Source organism: Callithrix jacchus, chromosome 14, assembly GCF_049354715.1.
Source record: "Callithrix jacchus isolate 240 chromosome 14, calJac240_pri, whole genome shotgun sequence".
Classification (NCBI taxonomy): Eukaryota; Metazoa; Chordata; class Mammalia; order Primates; family Cebidae; genus Callithrix; species Callithrix jacchus.
Window position 1 is genome coordinate 81382924 of NC_133515.1, and position 26909 is coordinate 81409832.

Consider the following 26909-nt stretch of genomic DNA (forward strand, 5'->3'; position numbering starts at 1 on the left):
TACTCCAACCTATGTAACAAGAGCGAAACTCTGTCTCGAAAAAAAAAAAAAAAAAGAATGTGGACAGTAACCAGTCTCCCTCAAAGATGGATACTAGAAGAACAACTTTATGTTTTATTTTATCCACAGAGAACAGAAACATGATTTATTTCAAAAGATGGCAGAAATTAGAAATTCATACTGAAAATATAGCTTGGGCCAGGTGCAGTGGCTCATGACTGTAATCCCAACACTTTGGGAGGCCAAGGTGGGTAAATTGCTTGAGCCCAGGAGTTTGAGACCAGCCTGGGCAAAATGGCAAAACCATCTCTACAAAAAATTTAAAAATTAGCCAGGCATGGTGGCCTGTGCCTGTAGTCCCAGCTACTTGGGAGGCTGAGGCAGAAGGATCACTTGGAAGTGATCATCAGGAGGTTGAGGCTACGAGATCACCGCTGCACTTCAGCCTGTACGACAGAGTAAAACTTTGTTAGAAAGAAAGGAAGGAAAGAAAGAGAGAGAGAAAGAAAGAGAGAGAGAAAGAAGAAAAGAAAAGGAAGGAAAGAAAGAGAAAGGAAAAGAAAGAAAGAAGGAAAGAGGGAAGGAAGGAAGGAAGGAAGGAAGGAAGGAAGGAAGGAGGGAGGGAGGGAGGGAGGGAGGGAGGGAGGGAGGGAGGGAGGGAGGGAGGGAGGGAGGGAGGGAGGGAAGGAAGGAAGGAAGATATAATTTGGTGTAATTCTGTTGGGAGAGCTCTTTCCTGTGAATGTGCTCTCCTACTGACTGCCCCACTGGAGCCTGTCAGGTAGCACTTTCTAAACAGTTCACTGATTCCCCTGTTGTCAGAAGGCATGAGCCATCTACAAATACACAGATTCCAAGGACAGAGTAACGTATTTCTCAGAAGAAAAGCATCTTCTCTCTCAGAAGAGTGCATTATCATTTTAAGGAGTTGGCACAGTTCAGGTGAAATAGGCACATAATTCATTAAAACATAAAAAAGGTGAAGAAAAAGATGCTGCATTGTGTTAAAACATTCAAATGTGGTGTGAATGTTTAAGGCAGCTGATGCCGAAAATAAGCAAGTCAAGAAAAGTGGTGTGGTTTCGAGGTGATTTTGCATCTAGATGGGATTCTTTTCTCATGACTGCAAAGATTGAGCACTGTAAGGCCTGTCTTCTTCAAGGTCAGTGATGCTTCAGATACCAGATGATTTCATGTTTCACCTGTAGTTTGAAGAGAGTGTTAAGTTGGCCAGAAATGCAATCAGCCAAAAGAGAATGCAACAAACTGAACAGGTCACCAACATGGTAATGATAACTTTCTGGTTAGGACCCTAGGTATGAACCAAGGCATGAAGAAACCAATGAAGCCCCAAAACACTCTCATTGCAGTGAGTGGTATGGTGAGGCCCTGATGTGTCATGCTTACCTCTGGTGCCGCCATCTGCCCCTCCTTCTCACTTGGGTACCACTGGGAAGTCATTTTTAATTAATTTTTTTTTTTTTTTAACAGAGACAGGGTCTTGCTATGTTGTCTGGGCCGAACTTGAACACCTGGCTTCAAGTAAATACTCCTGCCTTAGCCTCCCAAAGTGCTGGGATTGCGGGTCTGAACTACCACACCAGACCCTAGAAGGGTTTTAATCTGGTATTTTATATTCTTTTTTGAGAAAGAATCTAGAATCAAAGTCTTCAGTAAAAGGGCATGTGCTGGCACTTGTGGGTGTGCCTTCTCGCAAGAGTAATTATTTTCTCAAGTAATTATTCAGCCTCTAGGTGAACACCTTCTAGCTCATCACCTCTGAACTGAATCCACTTTAAGACCACTCTTAAAGTGTTAGAAAGTTCCTTCTTATACTGATCTGATGCAAAAACCAGAGCTTCCTAATTCCCAAATCATTGTCCCTTTCAATCTAGTAAACTCAGCTTGAAAGAGGTCTTCACATACCAGGTTATAATATAAACATAAATAATTTCTAAATAAAATGCAAAAGATGCCTAGTAGATCCCATTAAAATGACAATTGTTTTTTTCTTTCTGAGCCTGCTTGCTAGGGAACACAATTTTAAGTGATATTTAAAAGCTTTTTTTAATTGCAGAGAAAGCCATTGTAGAATTACTTTAAACAATAATACATAAAGATTTCATATCAGCAATTCTTCATTTAAACTAACGATATGCATTAGAAAGAGAATACTATTCCTGCAAAAGCTGGATTTTTTTAAAAATGAAAGGGAATATTAAGACTCTTAGGGAGGTCATCACTCGTTCATTCATTAATATTGTGTTGCAGCTCACATCAAAAGTGAGTCAAGAATGAAAACCTTTTTCTTTCAAAACGGATTTTCCATTATTATAAGGTAATTATGTACAATATATACAAGTTTAAACAAATGCAACTAGCTAAATTTTCCTCTTTGCACATCCTGCATATAAATCCTTATCTGGTCAAATAAAAAGGAATATGGATTCAGATAGGTCTCAATCTCAAAATCTAGTTCCATACTTACAGGCATTAAGATCTCCGAAGATGTGCGTGTCTAGTGTCTTAAAAAAAAAATCTCTGAAGATTATGAAGCCCCTCAGCCTTATTGTCCTCATCTGAGGAATGTGACTAATATTTACACAGCCTTATGGTGGCTGCATCATAACGTGGGTCAATGGAGTAGGGCCATAACAAGTGCACACAGTGAGTGCACAAAACCTACCCCTACTTCAGAAAATGCAAAATAAGGAACTGAAAAAGGTACTACTAAGGATAGGAACATCTGTCCATCAGGCACGAAAATGCTTGAGAACCACAGAATAAAATCAACTGGTATCAACATGAAAATTTTTATTAAATGTCTACACTTTTTAACAGTATGCCAACTATGGTTAAATACAGTTTTCTAAATACGCCATCACTTTGAACACAATTTCTCATTTTTCAATAATTTCTTTCTTTATTTATTTTTTGAGATAGAGTCTCACTCTGTCACCAGGCTGGAGTGCAGTAGCACGATCTCGGCTCACTGCAACCTCAGCCTCCCTGGTTCAATGAATTCTCCTGCCTTAGCCTCCCGAGTAGCTGGGATTACAGGCACCTGCCACCATCCCCAGCTAATTCTTCTATTTTTAGTAGAGACGGGGTTTCACCATGTTGGCTAGGATGGTTTTGATCTCCTGACCTTGTGATCTGCCCGCGTCGGCCTCCCACTGTGTTGGGATTGCAGGCGTGAGCTACCCAGCTCGGGCAGTTTTCAATAATTTCTAAGCACACACTCATTAACTGCGAAGATACCTTAACACATCGTGAACTCAATGTTTCACCCGGGCAAATGTCAAAAGCAATGACAGTACAGCCAAAAAGTTTATTCACTGTCTAAACTACGTGGATTTAAATATATTCTACTTAATTTGCTATGGAATGAGGCTCCCACTTATCCTTAAAATAACATGCTTAGTGTCTGGGAAGGGCTTTAGAAATCAGGTAGAGTCCGAGTGAGGGTAAACGACCCAACTTTCTGAATATCCACTGTCTAAGGAAAGTTGACTCTCCCTAACCCTGAAACACAGCTACGGCAGCCACAAGGAAATCAAACGTCTCGCTATCTGCACTTGGGCCGTCTACCCCAGTTCTGGGCAAATGACCCGCAAGCTAAGGCTAGCACAGGCCGGCACACTACGAAGAGCCACCGGATCCCCTGTCTCGGATGAAGAGATGCGGTTTCACAGCCGACTCCACCCGAGTCCCGACACCAGGTTCTTCCAAGCTCCCTCCCTGCCCGCCTCGCCCCCCTAGATTCGCACATGCGTACACCCAATAAAGAGAGCCGAGACCTCTCCCCCTCGCGTGGTCCCCACACCCAGCTGCCACGCAGCCGGTCCTCCTGCCCTTCTTTGGCGGTTGGCTTCACTATCCAGTAACACGCATGTGCAAAACTGCGCGGCCCTACAATTCCTTAGCAGGCAGGGGTGGGGCTGTCAGTGGGACCAAGTTTCTTGCGCACGCTCCGGACATGCGCAGTGCGGGAGCTGAGGCGCCAGCTGTCGATTTGGAAGTTCCGGGGAAGTCGCGCATGCGTGAGTGTACGCGTTGCCGGCGAAGAGGGGAGCCTGACGACTCGGAAATTTGAATACCACAGTAGCATGGAGTGTGACCTCATGGAAACTGACATCTTGGAGTCGTTGGAAGATCTAGGGTAAGACTGCCAGGGCACGGGTCTCCCAAGCCCTACACTGCCGGCCCCCTGGGAACGCCTCCAGCACCCCAGTCTGAGACACCTGCCTCTCCACGCCGCACCCCGTGGCTCCTGGCTGTCTCTTCCCTTTGGCCCCGGAACCCCCCAATGCCACGTCCTCTGTCTGCACTGCTCTCTCGGGGTCCTCCAATCCCAACACCCCTAGGCCAGCCCGGTGCTTCCTGCAGCCGAGCTACCCGCAGTGTTTGTCAGTCATGCGTGTCATTGTCTGGGCTCTGGTTCTCGCCACCCCCACTCCCCGAGCTTCTCTCCTTGCTTCATCTTCCTGCCCTGCCCTTAATCCCCCAACTCTAAATTTGCCAAAGTTGGTTCTGCTTTCCTACTTGTTCTCCAAATTTCCTGCTCCCATCTTGAGCCCCTACTCCTACCTCACCCCACTTCTCTCAAAATTTCTCGTTTGCCCAGTCATCTCTGCATGCACCCAGGCTTCCCTAAGCCACATGTATGAGCGTTGCATCTGTTCCGCTAGCCAGCTCACTTGTGCATCTAACCTATCACCACCTCCTTGGGAACCACCGGCAGTTTCCCTTGATTCTGTGACTCTCTGCCTCGTTGAGCCCCATTAGACCAGGGTCGTCTTCACCCACCAAGAAGCTGCATATTTGTTTTGCATTTTGTCTCTCCTCCTCCTGATAGTTATTCAACCATAATTCAACAGGATCTAGAAGCTGGAAATAGGGTTTGTTATCTCACTGGGTCACCCAGATCAGTGAACTCTATTAAACTTGAGAACGTGTAACCTCTTGGGCTATGTGGTTCCAGTAACAAATTATATGATTAGATATTTACCTACAGGTACGGTATCAGAACAAAGTACAGATTTAGCTGGCTAAGTAACAAGTTCTTTATCAAAACTCTCTCTTGTTTTTCCACAACAACAAGGAAATCTTTGAGAGAAACCTTTCTTTAGGAAAAAACACCTTGAGGATTCATCTTTCTTTGTCAAAGTGAAATACCATTGTTCTTTTCTTGGAAACTTGCTTTGAATTTTCATAAATATTCCAGACTTTAGGGCGCTTCTTTCATTAGGGCACATGTTAAAGTCATTCACCAAAATAGTCTCTTTAGTTGACATCTCAGACTGAATTGCCTGTTCACACATGAAACCATTCATTCATTAGGCCTTTTAAAGGAACAGTTGCTTTGTGGCAGTGTTGGGTACTTAGGGTACAAAGTGAGGTGGAAGAAGGGTTCACAGGATGCTGGAAAAATATGCTTTGAGGAGCCCTGAGGAGGGTCCCTTCACTGGGAAAGGAAATGAAGTCCTAGAAGCTTCTTTCTGGAATAAATGACACCGTAGTACTGAAGGAAGAGTGGAATGAAAGGGAGTAGCAAGACCTTATTTAAATAGTCTTTCTGCATGGATGGTGGTCACTTAAGAATTGGCCACCGATGCTGTTTCTTCCCATTGTCTCTTTTTTCCCTCCTTTTTAAAAAACTTTTTATTCTTTTGGGTACTCTACAAGTAATTGTTACTGTAGTAATTGTAATCACATAAATACTTGAGTTGGATTGTAATGTAAACAATGGATTTTCCAAAAATGATTATACATTTTAACCTTAACTACTTATTGTGGTGGCGTTCATACATTAAAAAGTCTTAATTAATTGAAATGTACTTTTCAGGGATTCACTGGGAAATATTAGAATTAAACGACTACCTTTTCTATTTATTTATTAAGAGATGAGGTCTCTCTCTGGTAACCAGTTTTGTCACCAACTCCTGGGCTCAAGTGATCCTCCCACCTCAGGCTCCAGAGTAGCTGGAACTACAGGTGTATGCACTGATCCCCCAAATGACTCTTTTGTCTCTTACGTGGCACCCAGTAGGAATTCAGTAACTACTTGTTGAATAAACTAATGAAGCCTAAATGTGAAACACAGGGAGAAACTTCTAGGTCTAGTCTTTTGATTCTGGTATCTAATAATATGTAGTTTCTAAATCTAGATGCCAGACTACATGTAATCTCATTTTTTTGTGTATGATTTTTTTCATTCTGTTGCATATACTGTATATACCTATAATCATATTTTAAAGGGATTGAGAACTCATTTCTCTAACATATCTGTATCTCTAAACATTATCAAGCATATTTACTGTAACATCTTGAATAAGTGTTATTATCAATATTTAAGAGAATATAAAACAATCTGAATAATACGTATATGATTACTTGGAGTGACAAAAGTTTTTTTTTTTTTTGAGACAGAGTTTCGCTCTTGTTACCCAGGCTGGAGTGCAATGGCATGATCTCGGCTCACCGCAACCTCCGCCTCCTGGGTTCAGGCAATTCTCCTGCCTCAGCCTCCTGAATAGCTGGGGTTACAGGCACGCGCCACCACGCCCAGCTAATTTTTTGTATTTTTAGTAGAGACAGGGTTTCACCATGTTGACCAGGATGGTCTTGATCTCTTGACCTCGTGATCTACCCGCCTCGGCCTCCCAAAGTGCTGGGATTACAGGCGTGAGCCACGGCGCCTGGCCCGACAAAAATCTTAAATTTTAGAATATTGGTGATTGGAGTTCATTATGACTATCATCTTTTATGAACGTTTGAACATCTTTAAATTTTTAAAAATTACATTAGGATTACTTAAAAGGATTAGGATTCAGATGCCCCAGTTCATTAACTGGCCAATGGTTATTAAACTAACCTTGACATTTCTCTGGTATTAGAATGTTTTACTAGTCTTAACTGTCATTAAATTTATAAAAATTATATAAATGGTTACCTGGAAAGTTTTAACTTTTAAAGGAAATCATTAAAAACCTAACCAGGCTGGACATGGTGGCCCATGTCTGTAATCCCAGCACTTTGGGAGGCCTAGGCAGGCAGATCACCTGAGGTCAGAAGTTCAAGACCAGTCTGACCAACTTGGAGAAACCCCATCTCTACTAAATAAAAAGTACAGAATTAGCCAGGCGTGGTGGCACATGCCTGTAGTCCCAGCTACTCAGGAGGCTGAGGCAGGAAAATCACTTGGACCCAGGAGGTGGAGGTTGCAATGAGCTCAGATCACACAATTACACTCCAGCCTGCACAACAAAAGCAAAACTCCTTCTTAAAAAACAATGAAACACACATACATAGACACACACACACACACACTCACACTCTCACACACTTGAAACCTAACCAAGCCTGGGCAACATAGTAAGACCCTATCTGTATAAAAAATTTAAAAATTAGCCAGATTTGGTGGCATGTGCCTTCACTGCACCTCAGCCTGGGTGATAGTGGGAGATCTTATCTAAAAATAAAATAAAACAAAAACCTAACCTAGTTGTTTTCTGAAAAATTTCTAGAAAAGATAACAAGTTTTATTTCTGAAATAATAAGCTACAGTATAATTAGCTATTACTTGCTAATTTGCTTTTAATACTCAATTCAGTTACAATAAGAAGATAAACCTTTTTACAATGGAAACTTTTAGTAAATGTACAGAAATCGCCATAATTTAGTAGTATATGCAATTCTGTTAAATACTAACCTACGTTTTGAAGGGTTGAAATAGTTACTATTTAGCTTCTTTTTTTAATGGTTCAGTATAGTTAAAAATTTTGTTTATATTTACCCATTTATAATTGATCACATAACTTATCTTTATTAAATTGCTTATATAAATAAGACATAGATATGTTTTACCTGCAGTATATTAGGTGTGATTTTATTTTCTTCTGAATGTAATTTCTTACTCACCAGTTACAAGGGCCCATTGTTGGAAGATGGAGCGCTCTCTCAGGCAGTTTCTGCTGGAGCCAGTTCCCCTGAGTTTACCAAACTGTGTGCTTGGCTGGTGTCTGAATTAAGAGTGCTCTGTAAACTAGAGGAAAATGTGCAAGCAACTAACAGTAAGTAAACATTCACTTTTAAGTACAAAGTATAAAAATAATATTGAGGTATTGCCAGCTGAACATTATCAGTACTAAAGCTGAAAGTTCCAAGTTTTTTGTAAATGTGAAGAAAAATGTGTAAAGGAGCCAAGATTTTTTTCCCTCCATTGTTTTTAGAGGTGATTCGGAAGTTGAAATATCAGAATAAAGTCATGTAACTTAAAAATTCGTGGAGGCTGAAAAGACTGTATTACTGAGATAGAGATAAAATGGAGACCACAAGCATAGAATATATGACCTTCCTATATGTCATAAGATGTGAAATGTAAGATCCTAGATTGATGGCTAAAACTAGATACTGGGATGTTTTTCTTTTAGGACTACCAGATTTTAGAAGCATCTATAGCATGTATTATAAACGTATTATTATTCTGTTATGCTTGGGGAGAAAGGAACACTTCATTAAGACATTTTGTTTATCATAGGAATGCATCGTTAGATACATCACAGTGAGACCCAGGACAATCAAATTTATGGGCCTAAGAGCTGTTCTGCATTTGCCAATTTTATTTTCACTGTTGCACTAGTTTGTCGACACTGCAAAGAGGCAAAAGCTTGAATCTGACACTCCACCATCTGGTTCCTTCTTGCTATAGGTAAACCTATAATAGGAGATCAAGGGAAATACTTACCTGTTAATCCACCCTTATGGAGTGCTATACATATAATTCCTTTTTTTCCGCATAATTGCATTTTGAAGAGCTCACCTTCTTGCATGCTAGTATATATATATTTAAAAAATTTTAAGTTCCAGGATACATGTGTAGAACATGCAGGTTTGTTACATAGGTATACATGTGCCCTGGTAGTTTGCTGCACCTATTGACCCAAGCTCTTAAGTTCCCTCCGCTTGCCCTCCACCCCACTAACAGGCTCTGGTGTATGTTGTTTCCCTTCCCTGTATCCATGTGTTCTCATTGTTCAACTCCCACTTATGGGTGAGAACATGTGGTGTTTGGTTTTCTGTTCCTGTGTTAGTTTCCAGAGGATGATGGCTTCCATGCTAGCATATTTAATGTGTACCTGTATGCGTTAGTTGCATTCAATTCTAATTATTAAGGAGAGTATAGTGTAACAATAATGATAGCAGCAGCTTACATTTATTGTGTACTCACTATGTTCTAAACGCTTCACACATGTTAACTCATTAAACCTCAGGGCAACCCTATGAGGCAGGTTTTTATTACTGTTAAACCTTTAACAAGAAAGTCTAGAGAATTTAAATACATTGCTTGAGGTCATCCTGTAGTTCAACTCTCCAGAATGGTAGTCTAGTTCTGAGCCAGTGCCCTTAAGCACTATGCTATACTACCTCTTGACCACATGTTTCTGAGACTGTAGGAACCTTTGAAAACACCAGTACTAGATGATACCTATTTTTAACCTGGAGCCCCTTTTTCTCAAATGAAGCATGATATAGAAGCCATCATATAAAACAGGTGAAAAGGTGTTCTAACAAAGTAGAGACAGGTACCTTTAAGCCATCTCTTTCCTCCTCCTCCTTCTCTTCCTCCTCCTCCTCCTCCTCCTCTTTCTCCTCCTCCTCCTTCCCCCCCTCCCCCCAGCTGCCTCTGAAAGAGCTCTGTGGAACTCAGGGGCTCACAGATCACAGTTTGTAAAACATTCATAATGTAGTCTTACTGTATTAAAGATCAGAAAATGGACTCAGGTGGTCGAGTGACTCTTTAAAAGTTTGTTAATTTCTTCTCCTTTATGACATTGAATAGAGAACAATAAAAAATAATGAGGAAAGAGCTTTGTTTTCCTTTTCCACGCAGTGAACTCTGTTTTTTTTTTTATATGCTATGGGCATACAGGACTGTAAGTCATGTTTGCTGTCTTCAAATTTGTCTAACTGGAAATGTTAGGCACAAATGAAACAATGGAGATAAGTACAGTCCTTTTTTGTTTGTTTGTTTTTTAGTCAAGGTCTCACTCTGTCACACAGGCTGCGGTGCAGTGGTGCGATCTGGGCTCACTGCAACTCACCCTCCCAGGTTCAGGCAATTCTCCAGCCTCAGCCTCCTTAGTAGCTGGGCTTATAGGCATGTGCCATGATGACTGGCTAATTTTTGTTATTTTTCTTGGAGATGGGGGTTTTGCCATGTTACCCAGGCTGGTCTCGAACTCCTAAGCTCAAGCCATCCACCTGCCTTGGCCTCGTAAAGTGCTGGGATTACAGGCATGTGCCACCGTGCTCGGCCAAGTACAGTACTTAAATGCTGAACCACTTTGTGGTTACAGAGAGAAGAAATTAGCAAGTACAGGGTATTTAAGGAAAGTTTCATCAAGGAGCAAGGCCACTGGGCTTTGGTGGATGGTTGGGATTTGCTAGAGGGGAAGAGAGTAGAGGGCATATCTGTCACAGGGAATGACTTAAATGAAGGCACAGAGTGGAAATGAGACCAGTTATTCATGGGACAATGAGGAGACTGGGCTGGAACAAACAGAGGGAATATCTGTGGAGGGAAAATATGTGATTATAGCTGAATGTGCTGGGAAGGGCAAACCTAAGCAGCTGTGAAGAATCTTTGAAAGCAGACAAAAAATTAGATTAGATGAGGGAGAAATTAGGGAGCCATTAAAGACTCTCAAATAAGGGAATGACCTAATGAACACTGTTTGAGAAAGAAAATTTTAGATTGGGCCCAGTGGCTCATCCCTGTAGTAATCCCAGTGCTTTGAGAGGCCAAGGTGGGAAGATTGCTTGAGGTCAGGAGTCTGACGCTAATCTAGACAACACAGTGAGACCCAGCCTCTACAAAAAAAATTTTCTAAATAACCAGGCATCGTGGCATACACCTATAGGCCCAGCAATTCTGGAGGCCAAAGCAGGAAGATCCCTCAAGTCCAGGAGTTTGAAGTTACAGTGAGCTGGGATCACACCACTGCACTCCAGCCTGGGCCTCAGAGACCTTATCTCAAAAAAGAAAAAAAGAAAAGATTTGCAGTGGTGTAAGAAAGGATAAATTAGAAGGGAAAGAAGCTCAAGTTATGAAAATCTTATTAAAAATTCTACATGGCTGGGCGCGGTGGCTCATGCCTATAATCCCAGCACTTTGGGAGGCTGAGGTGGGTGGATCACGAGGTCAAGAGATTGAGACCATCCTGGTCAACAAGGTGAAACCCCGTCTCTACTAAAAATACAAAAATTAGCTGGGCATGGTGGTGTGCGCCTGTAGTCTCAGCTACTCAGGAGGCCGAGGCAGGAGAATTGCTTGAACCCAGAAGGCAGAGGTTGCGGTGAGCCGAGATCATGCTATTGCACTCCAGTTTGGGTAACAACAGTGAAACTCCGTCTCAAAAAAAAAAAAAAAATTTACGTGTATATAATAATTGTTATGCTAATGCAAGAACAATCATCATCATTAAATAAGATTATTTTAATTCTTAAAAGGTCCGAGTGAAGCTGAAGAATTCCAGCTTGAGGTGAGTGGGCTACTAGGGGAGATGAACTGCCCGTATCTTTCACTGACATCTGGCGATGTGACCAAGCGCCTTCTCATTCAGAAGAACTGCCTCCTCTTGCTCAGTAAGTTCATGGATACTAGAATAGAGCTGTTATTTTCTGTTTATGTTTTCCATGACTAATAAACTGATCATGTTTTTTGTTTGTTTGTTTCATTATGGATATAATTCAAAATTCATTTTAAAAGAAAACTCTTAAATTTCCGATTTAGAAGCTGATGGTAGCCGTGTGCACTGGTAGCATTATTGTTTTTGTAATTGATGCTCGTTCAGTATTTCAGCTTCAGTGGTACTCAGGCTGTTGTGCTTCTCCTAATGTGATCGCTGGTAGTGCTGGAGTGTTGCTCAAGTGTGTGATCATTAAACCTTTGTATTTTAGACTAGAAGCACGTTTTTAAATATACTAGGAAGATAGTATGGAAATAATGGAGATTGTGTTTAGAAATTAATTTCTTTGAGGAGAGTAAGTGTTTATAATTGTAGATACAGTTAACGATTAATGTGAAGTATTTTGTCTTGTTGCTATTTCTTTGTGATTGGGTAATTGGGGATTTTGGTTTTGTTTGTAAATATTCTGGAATAATACTTGGATTGTTCTTGTACTTACTGATCATTCTGGGAAATACAATTTTTATGAAAAGTTCTTTCGTTCTATGTTTTTTACATACTACTGTTTTGTCTCTTCACACTGAAAAACAGTAAGTAGACTCACAAATTTTATTGCCTTCTATAAACTTTCCAATAAATACAACCTATAGTCTTAACTCAGAATTTATGTAGCATTCTGAAGCACATTTACATTAAGCTTTGGTTAATTAGCTATTAATAGTTCTCATTATGACAGACAATTCAGAGGGTTTTAAAAAGATTTGGTCTTTACAACTCTATTACGGTTTCTGAAAAATGATGCAACTTCAGTTTTTAAGGTTCAGTGGAAAAAAAAAGAAGTGTTTGTAGCCATTATACTTAGGCACCACGTTATTCCAGAATCACTTTTGTAACTTCCCCTTTGTCTGTCAAATGATTGTTATTGTGGGAATGTGCATATAAGGTTAGGGGTTGCTTTAAGTTACTGATATTGCTGCTGGTAGTTCTTACATATTCATTTAATATTCTTTATATTGTATAATTTCTGTAACTGATTTCATAGCAGTATACTCAGCTGATAATTCCTTTATAGCATTGCTTATCCTTACCAATATTTGGCACTTAGGATATGTTATCTACATGGGAAAATAATAGCTGTGTGGAATGCTTACTTATGACCCTGAATAGCTAATTCTTCCAAAGAGCTCAGAGTTTGATCTTCTTAGTGCTGATACTTATAAAAACCACTTTGAATATAAATATAAGATGCCTTTTACACTTTTCTGTTTCCTTCTTTCTTTCTTTTCTTTTCTTTTTTTTTGGAGACAAGTCTCACTCTGTTGCCCAGACTGGAGTGCAGTGGTGCAGTCTCAGCTCACTGCAACCTCCACCTCCTGGGTTCAAGTGAGTTCCTGCCTCAGCTTCCTGAGTAGCTGGGATTACAGGCATGTGCTGCCATGCCTGGCTAATTTTTGTATTTTTAGTGGAGACAAGGTTTCACCATGTTGGTCAGGCTGGTCTCAAACTCCTGATCTTGTGATCCGCCTGTCTCGGCCTCCCAAAGTGCTTGGGATTGCAGGCATGAGCCACCGCTCTTGGACCATTTTTCTGTTTCTTAAGCAGACTTCAGTGAACATTATATTGGATCAGGGTCATAATTCTAGACTTTATTTTAATGTGCTATCACCTCAAAAGCTTTTCAAGAATATACAACTATTTGCTCTTCAATTAAATGACTAAATCATCTAGAGGTCACTCACTTTTTATATTCTTCATAATACATACATATACACTGTTTCCCTCTTTATCATTGCTTCTGCTATTTCCCTTTCTAAAATATTCTCCCCAGTTTGTACCTTTATTTCATTCAAGCATTTACCTACATGTACTTGGTCTGTGTAAATAGTTCTCATCTTTCGAAGTATCAGTTGTCACATCTGGTTGCTATAATTTTACTTTTCCAGCACCCTTACCTCACTGATTCAAACCTTTTATCACATTGTATTTTAGGGGGGAAACAAACCAGCCTCATTAGAACTGTCGGTAAAATAGAATAGCCTTTGAATGAGCAGCTGAAAAACTCTTGTATCAGATTAAAGACTCTGGCTCTTCATTGGCCTTTTATGATTCTCAGTGTTTCCCTTATGTAAATTAAGTATGATATCTGAGTTCCTAGTAGACGAAGAACTATTCATCTTTTATTTTTGCGTATATTCTTTATGCCTAACTAGATTGTTGGAAGGGATAATCTTTTTGATGTTTTAAAAAATTATATCTTCAGTGCCTTTCCCAGTACTTTGAACACATTAATTACGATTAAAGTTTTTTCACAGTAATTATTGGTGACCTAATTTTGTGAATACCTAAATTAGGTTATCCCAAATTTACAGAACCAACATGTTAAATCATATAAGTATATGATTTTCTAGAACAAGGGTTGGCAAACTTTTTCTAAAAGGGCCAGATAGTAAATATTTTTGGCTTGTGGGCCCTACATTCTCTGTCACAACTACATACCTCTGCTGTCATAGCATGAAAGCAGCCATAGACAATATATAAATTAGTGTGGCAGTGTTCTAATAAAACCTTATGCACAGAAACAGTGGTTATTGTCATAACAGTGGGGTGTTACTGTTTGGATGTTTTAACTCAAATACAGTTTGCAGTATGGAACATGTTAAGATTTTACAGTGTCAAACCCATTTAGTATGACCTTTCCAGAAACTTAGCTGTATTTATTGTTTTAGAACAGGAGTTGGCAGCCTTTCAGAAATGATTTGCCAAAATTATGGCCTCTATCCTTCTAGGATTACATTTTGGGTATAGGAAATTTGATACACAAGTTGACTTTTTTTCTACTTCTAATAGGACCCTAAGGGCCTTGAAAATATCTTTTTCCAAAACTGGTTTTGTTACATTGTCAGAAGAGTCTCACTTTGTCACGTAACCTGAAATCCTAAGATTCAAATGATTCTTAATTATCTTTTATAAAAATTGAAATGTCATTGGGAAGGTTAAAGGAATGGAGCTGAATATTTATACCTTCAACTGAATTACCTGAAGCAGTTTGCAGCCCTCATTATACCAAGCTGAAATCAGCACACAGGGGATGATATTGACATGAAGGGGACTATGCCAAGAAGTGTTTTGAAAGTTTTATTGTTGTTTTGAACGGGATGGGTTGAGGAAGGTAGGGGAAAGGGAGTCCTGAGAAGAATATAGATGCAAGAGGAATCTCTTTGAACAGCCGGAGGGCAACATAAGAATTGGAGACCGTGGGAAAGGAACTTTGGGGTGCCTTCCCGCTTCTCCTGTAACTTAAGCTTTAACTTATAAATGTTGTTTCACACCTCTTCTAGACAGGCTGCCTAATCACTGGGAGACAAGAGAGCAAGGTAGTTTTATCACTGATGCTCACAAGTAGTGAGAAGTAAAAAAATAAAAAACTTTGTCATTAAAAATTGGTCACCTGCCACCATTTGCAAAATTTCTAACAGATGCCAATCCCTGTTCTGGAACCTTCTTAATACTAGAATTCAAGAATCCAAATTGTTAGATGTTACGTACCTTGAGACTTTGGTTTCAAAGGAGAATTGCTTATTTTTAAATTAACCTTTAAATATTAACGTATTGCTTAAATACCTGAATTACATAACTAGTGTATATCTTATTTCATTTGCAGGTAAAAATGGTTTTTCTTTCTTGTTTTTATCCATTCTTGCAGCTTTAACAGTTACATATCATTAGGTCTATAAAGTTGTGACTCCAGACTTATGACTATAACTATAGCTGTATCTCATTTTGAAATCTTATTTTGTTTACTTCAGCATACCTCATCTCAGAACTAGAAGCTGCCAGAATGCTCTGTGTGAATGCTCCTCCAAAAAAAGCTCAAGAAGGAGGCGGTAGTGAGGTCTTTCAAGAGTTGAAAGGCATATGTATTGCTCTAGGAATGTCCAAACCTCCAGCCAATATAACTATGTTCCAATTCTTCAGCGGGATTGAAAAAAAAGTAAGACCTTTAGTACCAAATTGTAGTGTATTAAAGGCATAGTCCTACATTTGTTTGAAATGAAGCAATTAATTTACTTTCTCTTAATGGGAACCTAATGTGCATATTATTAAGTAATTGTTACAAAATGAATTTTGGGTTTTAAATCCTAGATGCCTTAAAGATAAATTAGTATTTTCCTAAAAACATGTTAGCATGTTTCTTTTTCAAAAAGGAAATTCTACACTGGTTTGTAAGCTAAAGTAAGCTAGATATAATGTAAAAAGGATTAAGATTTCAGTCCTTTTAATAATTATTTTATCATTCAACTTTGATACAGTCAATTTAAGGTCTTTATCATTAAATGTTACCACCCTGCTCCCCATTGACTGGACAGAAGAGGATGTTAATATTTTTGATTTTTAATCCAATTACTTCAAGTCTCATGCTTCAGTTGACAAACTGATTTGTTGACTGCTAACATAATCTAATATGTGAAAAGAAATTAGAATTATTTTTATACAACAGATTATCAGTTAAGGTTTTCTGTATAATTAGGAACAAGCAATTTTAACAAAAAATAAGTAGGAGAGAATGGTATTTGTTATAGCAGAGTTATTCCCTATGTGTTTATCTGCTGGACTCTTAAGAATTGGTACATTTGCATTGTGGGGTAGACCAGCACCACGATGCACAAATTTGGCTGAACTACAGGGAAGCAGCAGTGTTTCCATAGTCCATATTTTCCTGTGTGTTCATTCATCCATTCAGCAAATGTTCATTGAGTGCCTACCGTTGTCAGGCACTGTTCTAGGTGCAATGAAGGACTTCTGTAGGCTTGAGGAGTGGGACCAGTGAGTGTCTTTATCTTGTGGGTCTTTTACATTTGCATTTCAAAACATCCTCCACCTTTGCCTCTGTCAGGAATCTTCTTTTGATGGCAAGATATGATGGGAATTGGGAAGATGAGGATGTTTGACTTTTAGAGTTTTTATTCATTTATTCATGTTTTTGTGTCAGTTAAAGGAAACGTTAGCAAAAGTTCCACCTAATCATGTGGGAAAGCCTTTACTGAAGAAGCCAATGGGACCAGCCCACTGGGTGAGTAATCATCTTGAGTAAACTTTTGTAAAGAACTATAGAGTTAGGATTTTCATGTCAACACTTATATTTTGTGCTTTTTAAGTTATATTTTCTAATACCCTAGTTGAGCACCCTTAGAATCATTTTGTGAATCTCAGGACTTCTGCAGAATAATTTTATTGTGTGAGATTAGAAGCACTTATCTCATAATCTGTAAATGTTTCACACACAGCTGATAAAAGTAAACTGAAATTCAGTATGATGCCTGTTTCTTGTTGCAAAATGGATTCCCTTCAAGGCAAAAACTTCATTGAGCTGAGCTTCACACAGTAAATTATGGGAGAGAGAAATAAGAATTGTGCTCTTCATATATTCTTCATTATGTTTTGAGAATCAGCTTTTTGTTGCCTATCGCTTCATTAATTGTTAGTGTATTATATGGAATAAGAACTTTGTTAAATGCTGGGATCTCAGTTATGAATGACACAGATGCAGTTTCTGCCCCTTGGGGACAGAGGATCAAGGAGATTTAAATTCTAACTTGTCTTTTTAATTTTGCTTTAGGAAAAGATAGAAGCAATTAACCAAGCCATAGCCAATGAATATGAAGTCCGGAGAAAGCTGCTAATAAAACGTTTGGATGTCACTGTACAGTCCTTTGGCTGGTCTGACAGAGCTAAGGTACACATTAAATAATTTAAAAGAGCAGACTATTTATAGACATGATCCCTAAACATATAAACAATTTAGATACATGGAGACTGGGAGAAATACATAGTAGAAGACACACATCGGGATTTTTCCTTAGTGAGTTCCTGAGTAGCGGCTCTTTCAACTATTCAGCAATAATGAAAAGATTTGTTTTTCAATTTTCTATTTTTTAACAAATCTGAATTTTATAGTTCTTATTAAAAGTACCTGTTTGTGAGAGAAATTGAGTTATTTGAAAATTACTAGAATAAATTGATTTCAAATTATTTGTTTACTTCAAGCTAACAATTTAATTTGCTAACGGAAGTTAGAAATATTGGATTTAGTATGATTTCTAGAGAATTAGAGAATTCTAGTAAGACTTAAGTTTTATTTCAGCTAAATGAGATAATCCAGGTAAAGACCTTGGCCATTCAACAGATATTTATTACCTCATGGAAACCAAAGATAGGAAAATTAAAAAGCAAAATTGTTGAAATAACTTTACATTCTTATATTTAAATGGAGAAAATGAGTATGTTTGATCTGACCAGTGAGGGGGGAATCTTTTTATCATGTTGGCTTCAAAACCCTAAAGGGAAGCCCTCCCACTCCACCCCTGCCCCCACAGTCCCTGTCACTTCTTGTTGTGTCAACAAGTCTGGCAGCTGTACTTTTAAGGTAGTGCTTGACTAGGTAGGAGCAGTCATGAGTGTATTAACTTTTCCTACCATCTGGAGCCTAGTAAATATCTTTATCAGATATTTTGGAGACCTTTAACTTATTTAATATGTGTTTCTTATATCATTTTGAAAATCGAAATTTCTTTTTCAACGCTTTTCTTTCAACAGAGTCAGACAGAAAAATTAGCCAAGGTTTACCAGCCGAAACGTTCAGTCTTATCCCCTAAAAGTACTATTTCTGTTGCCCATCTTTTGGCTGCAAGACAGGACTTGTCAAAGATTTTAAGGACAAGCAGCGGCTCTATAAGAGAAAAGACTGCCTGTGCTATCAATAAGGTAATTAGAGTACCTTTAATTTTTTCCAAATGCATTTATTTCTGTTCATAAAATAAAAGTTTAAAATACCTTTCCTATTCTGTAGGTGTTGATGGGCAGGGTGCCTGACAGAGGTGGTAGACCCAATGAAATCGAACCTCCACCCCCAGAGATGCCACCATGGCAGAAGAGGCAAGATGGTCCCCAGCAGCAAACAGGAGGCCGAGGAGGAGGGAGAGGTGGCTATGAACATTCCTCATACGGAGGACGAGGAGGTCATGAACAAGGAGGCGGGAGAGGTGGACGTGGTGGCTATGACCATGGTGGCCGAGGGGGAGGAAGAGGAAATAAGCATCAAGGAGGCTGGACAGATGGAGGGAGTGGAGGAGGAGGTGGCTACCAAGATGGTGGTTATCGAGATTCAGGTTTCCAGCCAGGTGGCTATCATGGTGGCCACAGTGGTGGCTATCAAGGCGGAGGTTATGGTGGCTTCCAGACATCTTCATATACAGGAAGTGGATACCAGGGTGGTGGCTACCAGCAGGACAATAGATACCAAGATGGGGGGCACCATGGTGATCGTGGTGGTGGTCGTGGAGGGCGAGGTGGTCGTGGAGGGCGAGGTGGTCGTGCAGGTCAGGGAGGAGGTTGGGGAGGAAGAGGGAGCCAGAATTATCACCAGGGGGGTCAATTTGAACAGCATTTCCAGCATGGAGGTTATCAGTATAATCATTCTGGATTTGGACAGGGAAGACATTATACTAGTTGAGGCTACCGAACCTTACATTTTGCTAGAGCTCAAGTAATAGAAACTTAGTTTCAGAATCCTGAATTCAGCACCTATTTTGAATTAATGTGAGACCACAGGTGGCAGGCAGATTCCTGCTTGGCATAAGCATTTGTAGGTCTTCATTCAATTCTGTTGGATTTTTTTATTGGACTTACATAATGCTGTTTATTTGAGAAACACATAACATCTCTCCTTTCTATGAAAAATTTTTTAAAAGGTGATTAAAATTGCCTTTGATTGACCAGTAGACTAATTCCACAGTCAGAACATGCATACTTTTTTGAAGAAATTACTTGAATAAGTAGTTTTCATGTTTTCAATACGCAGTTTTGAAAATGAGGATTCGCCTAGACTTTTTTAGATTTACTACTAGGAAACCTTCCTCATATTAATAATCCATTTATATGTGTTTTGCTTAAAGTATTCCAATGCCTATTTTCCAAGCACAGTTCTGCCCCCAGTTGGCTTTTTATTCAGAGGTGTTATGCCACATGTGCTTTGTGATAGAACCTCTAGGTCAGTTCCTATTAAATGAGCTCTTCTGCAGATAGCACATTCAGTAGCCTTATTTCATTGATGGAATACTGTATCATATGCTCAACTGAAAACCTTGAACACGGCCAAAATCCATAAAGATTATAAAAGCAAACTAAGTTGTGAATCTCTAGTACATGTAGGCATTTAGTTAAGTATAGCAATTCAAACTGACCTGCATCCATCCAAAACAAATTCCTCCTTCAACCTTATTTTTACTTGAAATTTGCTAGAAGAAACAGCAAACCGAAATTTGTTTTATGCATGAATGAATACCACTGGCTCAGCAAATACAAGTTAGTTTGCTTTAGGCCGGAGACTTTTTGTAATTGAAGAAATGCACTACAAAGTTAAGACAGATTTTTGCCAAGTGCAGGAGGCCCTTTATTATTGCTGCAGAAAACAAAAGCCTGGCTGAGTCGTTGTTTTACATTCTCCCTTACTGAAATCTACATGACATGATGCTTCTTGCTGGGTTTTTGTATGTGTAAACATTGTCAAGCTGTGAAAGAAAATGGCTGGAGGTGTGCTTTGTGTGAAAGGTGAGCAATAAAGTATCTGTTAAGTTCTCTCTTTGCTTTGAGTTTTATTTTAGCTATTGAATTATTCTGGTCTCTTGTGTCAAACTATTGAGCTAAGGCTTTTGTTCCCAAAGATTCTTGTATTTCCTTAAAATCTAATGTTAGTGAAAGGTGACTCTTACCCTAAAACCTTAAATAAATGGAAAAATGGCTCGCTCCAGATTTTCCTTTTAAAACAATATAGCTGGAAGCTGTCACTACTCATCTCTGGCCACTGGGTGTAGCTGTTGCTACACATACTAAGCAAAGATCAATGGTTTTTAGGGTTTTTTGGGTTATTTTGTTTCTCCATTCTTCCTAAGATTGGGGATTTTTTTCTTAAAAGGAAGTAACTGAAATATAAATATGTTTGTTAAAAGAGAAGTTGTATTTTCTTTCTACTACTAAATTGGACTTTTTTAAAGAATCAACTCGTGTCATGCCATTTGAAATAATCTACTTGCTACTGAGGTAAGCATATTCTTCTGATAACTAAAACCATCTTTTAAAACCCACATTGATCCTTTTAACTTTACCTGTTTATTTTTCAGCCAACATTTATGATTATTTTTAAATGTTCAAATTTGAAGACAGTTTCAACCATTTTATCATTAAAGTTTTAAGTTGTCTTGAATGTTGTATTGGTTTCTTTAAACTGTTGAATAAGTATGTTTATATAGGATTTCCTGTTAGAATAACATTGTCAAGGTTATCATATCTTTAGGATGTATTCATATTTACATTAGTATTTGCTTTGATCTGTTTTGTAGCCTCAGACTGTGCAATGAATACAGGTTTCATTCTTTTGAAAAATATAATTTTGATTTATCTTTATGGTGAATAGATTGCTTTTTCAAATATAAGCATGTAGTAAGCAAATGATACATTTCTTCCTGAAATCTGCATCTCCTGCTTCAAACTAGATTTTCTTCCCACATTATTATTATTATTTTTTTTTTAATTTTATGTTCGGGGTACATGTGAAGGTTTGTTATATAGGTAAACTTGTGTCACAGTGGTTTTTTATACAGACTATTTCACTGTCCAGGTATTAAGCCCAATACCCAATGGTTATCTTTTCTGTTCATCTACTTTCTCCAACCCTCTACCCTCAAGTAGACCCCTGTCTGTTGTTTACCTCTTTGTATTCACGGGTCCTCATCATTTAGCTCCCACTTACAAATAAGAATATTTGGTATTTGGTTTTCTGTTTCTGTGTTAGTTTGCTAAGGATAATGGCCTCCAGTTCCAGCCATGTTCCTGCAAAAGATGGGCTCTCGTTCTTTTTCATGGCTATATAATATTTTATGGTGTTGTATGTGTGCCACATTTTCTTTATCCAGTCAGTCACTGATGGGCATTTAGGTTGATTCCATGTCTTTGCTATTGTGAATAGTGCTGCAGTGAATATATACATACATGTGTCTTTATGGTAGAATGATCTATATTCCTCTGGATGTATACCCAGTAATGGGATTGCTGGCCAAATGGTAGTTCTGCTTTTAGCTCTTTGAAGAATCGCCATACTGCTTTCCACAATGGTCGAACTAATTTGCACCACCACCAACAGTGTATAAGTGTTCCCTTTTCTCTGGAACCTTACCAGCATTTTTTGTTCCTCCCCTGCCCTTCCCCATTCTGAAACCATAAAAGAATTGAGTTTTTTTCTCTTGAACATAGATGAAGTCCTCTAGAAAAAGGATATTTCAAACCACCTATTAGTTTTGTTGTTAATCTTAAAGTTCTTAGGTTTTGTATAAAGAGTATCTTTTGATCTTATACACATTCTTAACCTTAACTTGGTAGTAAATAATGATTTTCTGGAATAGGGCATATGAGAATGTCTTAGAGAAACAAGGAAAAATATTAGGAGAGAATTTTTTTTTTTAAGACAGGGTTTCACCATGTTGGTCAGGCTGGTCTTGAACTCCCGACCTCAGGTGATCCACCTGCCTTGGCCTCCAAAGTGCTTGGGTTACAGGCGTGAGCCACCATGCCTGGCCAGGAGAGAATTTTTAACATGTGAAGTCTTAAACTGTTATCTCTTAAGATGGATACAGTGAGACAGACAGTACCTTTTGTTAATGTCCTGTTTCCTCCTACTACCAGGAACAAGAATGTCAATATTCTCTATGAAAACTATTAAAGATGTACCACTATCATTTTTATTTCTTGTTCTAGATCCAAACTAATCTAGTATCCAACTGTGGCAGACATAGAATAGACAAATTCTTGCTGAGGCAAGTCATTTGAATCATTTTTATATATACTTAATTGATTTCCCAGTGCTCAGATTACCTTCTTCCTTACATTTAAATATTTTTAGATTGTGCCCATTATATCTTTCTGGATACTTTGTCTACCTGTATTACATCTTTTTGAAAATAAATTTTAAAGATGTTTATTTTATTTGATCATCCCCCTGCCTTTGTAGGTAATTTGGGTAGCATTTGATCCATTTGTTTTTTAACAGGGCCAGAGTAAATAAAAAAAATATATTTATCACAAAATACTTAGCATTTTATGACTTTTTTTTCCTGTTTTTCTTGTTTCACTCATTTATCATTATCATAGAAATAACAAGAAATGCTTTTTTTGTTGTTGTTTCCATATTTGTATATACTGTATTTCTAAGGTTCAAATCACTAATTGAAACAGGTGTGTGTGTCAGTGTTTCAGCTCACTTTTCCCCTTTCATAATTTTAGTCATCTGCAGATTTGTGGTTGTAAGTTGGAGTAAACATAACTGTTGGTATGAGAACTTCCACAGTAAATCATTTCCTGCCCGCTAACATGTAAATAAAGAAGCGGTGGAGGGGTAGAATTAGAAAAACAAACAAACAAACAATAACACCATGTTTCCTAGGAATTTGGGTAGGGCAGGGAATCTTGGAGGAGAAAAATCTCTCAAAATGATCAGTTGTTAAATTGAGTTACAATTTATTCAAGAAGAGAAAAGGTCTGGCCAGGCACGGTGGCTCACGCCTGTAATCCCAGCACTTTGGAAGGCTGAGGTGGGTAGATCACCTGAGGTCAGGAGTTCAAGACCAGCCTGGACAACATGGCCAAACCCCGTCTATACTAAAAAGAAAAAATTAGCTGGGTGTGGTGGCAGGCGCCTGTAATCCCAGCTACTTGGGAGGCTGAGGCAGGAGAATGGCTTGAACTCAGGAGGTGGGAGGTTGCAGTGAGCCGAGATTATACCACTGCACTCCAGCTCTGGCTACGGAGTGAAACTCTGTCTCAGAAAAAACAAGGGAAAAGCCTGCAGTTCAGTTCAATAAAAATGAGTGTCTGCTATATTGTAGCCCTGGGCTGGGCTGAGGTAGGAGGTCTAGAAATGTCTAGTTGCAGAGCCAAAAACATAGATAATTGTAGCATAAATACTAGTGAAAATAATGTGTGGGTACTAGGAGAGCATGGTGTTTCCATATTGCTTATATGGGGTGGAAATTGGCAGAAATTGTAAAGATTGCTGGGGTCAGATAATAGAGGCCTCTCCATGCCGTAACTTGGACCTACTTTGTGTACGGTAGTATGCCAATAACATAGCATATTCAAGTTTGGTTCTAAGTAAATTATTGGCTCAAGAAGAGGGGATAGACTTGAGGTGGGAAAAGATTGAAGTCAGAAGCATAGAGCTTATGCTAATGTAGTAGAAATAGTAAAGGTATAGAAGGGACAGATTTGGGAATTATGTAGGAGGCAAATGTTATAGGAGTGTATTAGAACAAGAAATTTAGTGTGAACCTTGGTTTAGTTTTGTTTTGGTTTGGTTTGTGATTGAGTGGATGATGAACTACCAGTTGAAATCGAAATTATAAGAAGGGGGAAAAGGTGTGCTGGAGGAAATGATTTCAGTCTGAAACTCCAGAAAATGCCTGGAGATAGAAGTTTGGGAATGATCAACATCTATTGATTTTTGCATTGGAACATTTCATCAGAAAAATGATTCAGAATTAAACCATCCAAGAAGGGAGGAAAGGGGCAGTGGACCAAGGATGGGATTATCTGTTAAGGAATAGATGGAGGAGGGTCACGGAGTAAGAAGGACACCTAGAGAACAGTGGCATGGAAGCTTAGGATCAGTGGTAAAAGTGGTAATTTGTTACTGTTATTACTGTTTATTGAGAGCAACACAAGCACTGTTACCCCTCTTTTCACATGTAAAGAGTATGAAGCCAGGATAGTTGGGAAGACTTGTCCACATCCATATAATTAGTAAGCAGGGGAGCTGGCATAAACCTAGGGCCATGTGGCTCCAGCGCTCAGTAATGCAGAATTCCAGGCGCTACAGAGACATCAACCAACTAGAGTTGAAAAATAGTCATTTTATGTCTTGTGGTGGTTTTGTGTTGCTTTTTCTTGTGGCATTTTCAAAATCAGTTTCAGAATAAAAATGAGACCAGTGTTTTGGACTTCAAGGAAAGAATTAGATAAGAAATCATAAATTTAAATTATAGTTGACCTTGAACAACAGGTCCACTTATATGAGAAAGTTTTTTCAACCAAATGCTGCTGGAAAATATAGTATTCACAGGATGCAAAACCACTATATAGGGAGGGGTTGATTTTTCAAATATGTGGGTTCTACAGGACTGACTGTGGACTCGAGTATGTGTGCATTTTGGTGTGTGCGTTAGCTCAGGGGTCCTGGAACTAATCTCATGTATACCAAGGGACCACTCTAGTTCTAGAAGCTTCATTTTAAAATTTGAGAGCAATGAGTGGATACAATAAATACTTGCCTAACAATTCATTTAAATTACCAGGAGGCAGTCTGGTACACTAGCTACATGATGTTGAGCAAGTTATTTAACCCATCATCTTCCAATCTCTAAAGTGAAAGTAATTCCCACCTTCTTAGAAGAGCTGGGAGGATTGTGATGATCCCTGTAAAATACCTACCACAATGTATCGCACATAATATATATTCAGTGTTTAGCTATTATCATCAATACAGAGATAACTAATATTTAGGAACTTCCTAAGCATAATCTCCAGGAGAAATCTCTTTAATCTTCCTGGTTCAGATTTGGAACACGTGTTGCAAAGAAGGGCATAGCACCCAATTATTTCCCCTTCCTACAACTTCAAAACAGCCTAAGATACCCTGAGTACCCACACATACAGAATCTATGATGGGCAATCTGCTCTGCATCTTTTTGCTTTAAAAAAAAAAACAACAGTAAAACATGATGCTCAAGTCTGCTTTTGTGTTTTAGCTTTTTTTCTAATGAAATTTTTTCAGTCGTATTCAGCGTGTGACTGCATAGAATAGAGCTGCTCTGTAACAGCATTGTTAAGGACAACAAAGGCAGTGAGTCATTGGCTCATGTTACAGAATTCTATTTTTTTTGAGACAGAGTCTCACTGCTCCCCAGGCTGGGGTGCAGTGGTGCTATCTCAGCTCACTGCAACCTCTGCCTCCGCATTCAAGCAATTCTACTGCCTTAGCCTCCCAAATAGCTGGGATTACAGGCATGTGCCATGATGCCTGCCTAATTTTGTATTTTTAGTAGAGACAGGGTTTCTCCATGTTGGTCAGGCTGGTCTCGAACTCCTGATCTCAGGTGATCTGCCTGCTTCAGCCTCCCAAAGTGCTGGGATTACAGGCGTGAGCCTCCACACCTTGCTAATTTTTTGTTTTTAGTAGAGACAGGGTTTCACCTTATTAGTCAGTATGGTCTTGATCTCCTGACCTCGTTATCCGCCTGCCTTGTCCTCCAAAAGTGCTGGGATTACAGGAGTAAGCCACTGCGCCTGGCCACAGAATTCTTTTTATGTCCCTTTGGAACATTCCCTCTCATTGGGCACCCTTTTATTTTCCCATCGAAAACAAAATAGTCTGGGTACAGTGGGTCACACCTGTAATCCCAGCACTTTGAGAGGCTAAGGTTGGAGGATCACTGCAGAAGTTCAAGACCAGCCTAGGCAACACAGCAAGGCCCCATCTGTACAAAAAAAAAAATTTTTTTTTCTTTTTTTTTTATAATTAGCTGGGCATGGTGGCACATGCCTGTATTCCCTGGCTACTTGAGATGCTAAGGCAGAAGGATTACTTAGGCCCAGGAGCTGTGATTGTGCCACTGCACTCCAGCCTGGGCAACAGTGAGACCTTGTCTCTCATAAATAAAAACACAGCTGGGCATGATGGCTCACCTGTAATCCCAGCACTTCGGGAGGCCAAGGCAGGCAGATGACCTGAGGTAGGAGTTTGAGACCAGCCTGGTTGACATGGCGAAACCCTGTCTCTACTAAAAATACAAAAGTTAGCAGGGCATGGTGGTGTGCACCTGTAATCCCAGCTATTTGGGAGGTTGAGGCAGAAGAATCACTTGAACCTGGGAGGGGGATGTTGCAGTGAGCCAATATCAGGCCACTGCACTCCAAACTAGGTAATAGGGAGACTCCATCTCAGAAAATAAAAATAAGAAGGTAGATTGATGCCTGTGATTTAGCACAGTGTTTTCCAAAATGGATTAAGTGACTTCATGTCACTTCAAGAGGTATGCTGCTAAGTCAAGTAACTTTAAGCAAGGAAATTGGTTTCTAGATCATCTTCCACAGTTACTTTTTCCCCAAACAAGC

The 26909-nt window shown here is 39.2% G+C and overlaps 1 protein-coding gene and 1 pseudogene across 2 annotated transcripts; one reads left to right on the forward strand and one right to left on the reverse strand.

Moving 5' to 3' along the window:
* Nucleotides 1-1163: 1163 nt before the first annotated feature.
* Nucleotides 1164-1401, reverse strand: LOC108588141 (V-type proton ATPase subunit e 1 pseudogene; annotated as a pseudogene).
* Nucleotides 1402-4039: 2638 nt separating this feature from the next.
* FAM98A (family with sequence similarity 98 member A) lies at nt 4040-20327 on the forward strand. Of its 2 annotated transcripts, XM_078349506.1 has the most exons (9): nt 4040-4162; nt 7927-8075; nt 8543-8713; nt 11515-11649; nt 15500-15684; nt 16684-16764; nt 17311-17427; nt 18288-18455; nt 18541-20327. In XM_078349506.1, the coding sequence occupies exons 4-9, from the start codon at nt 11568-11570 to the stop codon at nt 19201-19203; spliced, it is 1296 nt and encodes a 431-aa protein (XP_078205632.1). In that variant the 5' UTR covers nt 4040-4162; nt 7927-8075; nt 8543-8713; nt 11515-11567; the 3' UTR covers nt 19204-20327. The 2 variants fall into 2 exon arrangements, with proteins under 2 accessions (XP_078205632.1, XP_002757910.1); XM_002757864.6 differs by lacking the exon at nt 8543-8713.
* Nucleotides 20328-26909: the final 6582 nt, after the last annotated feature.

Excerpts from the sequence above, each read along its gene's own strand:
- FAM98A (XM_002757864.6), top strand. The coding sequence starts at position 4,110 with ATGGAGTGTGACCTCATGGAAACTGACATCTTGGAGTCGTTGGAAGAT. Across the intron at positions 4,163-7,926 it reads GAGTCGTTGGAAGATCTAGG|TTACAAGGGCCCATTGTTGG; the intron begins GTAAGACTGCCA and ends CTTACTCACCAG. Across the intron at positions 16,765-17,310 it reads CAATGGGACCAGCCCACTGG|GAAAAGATAGAAGCAATTAA; the intron begins GTGAGTAATCAT and ends ATTTTGCTTTAG.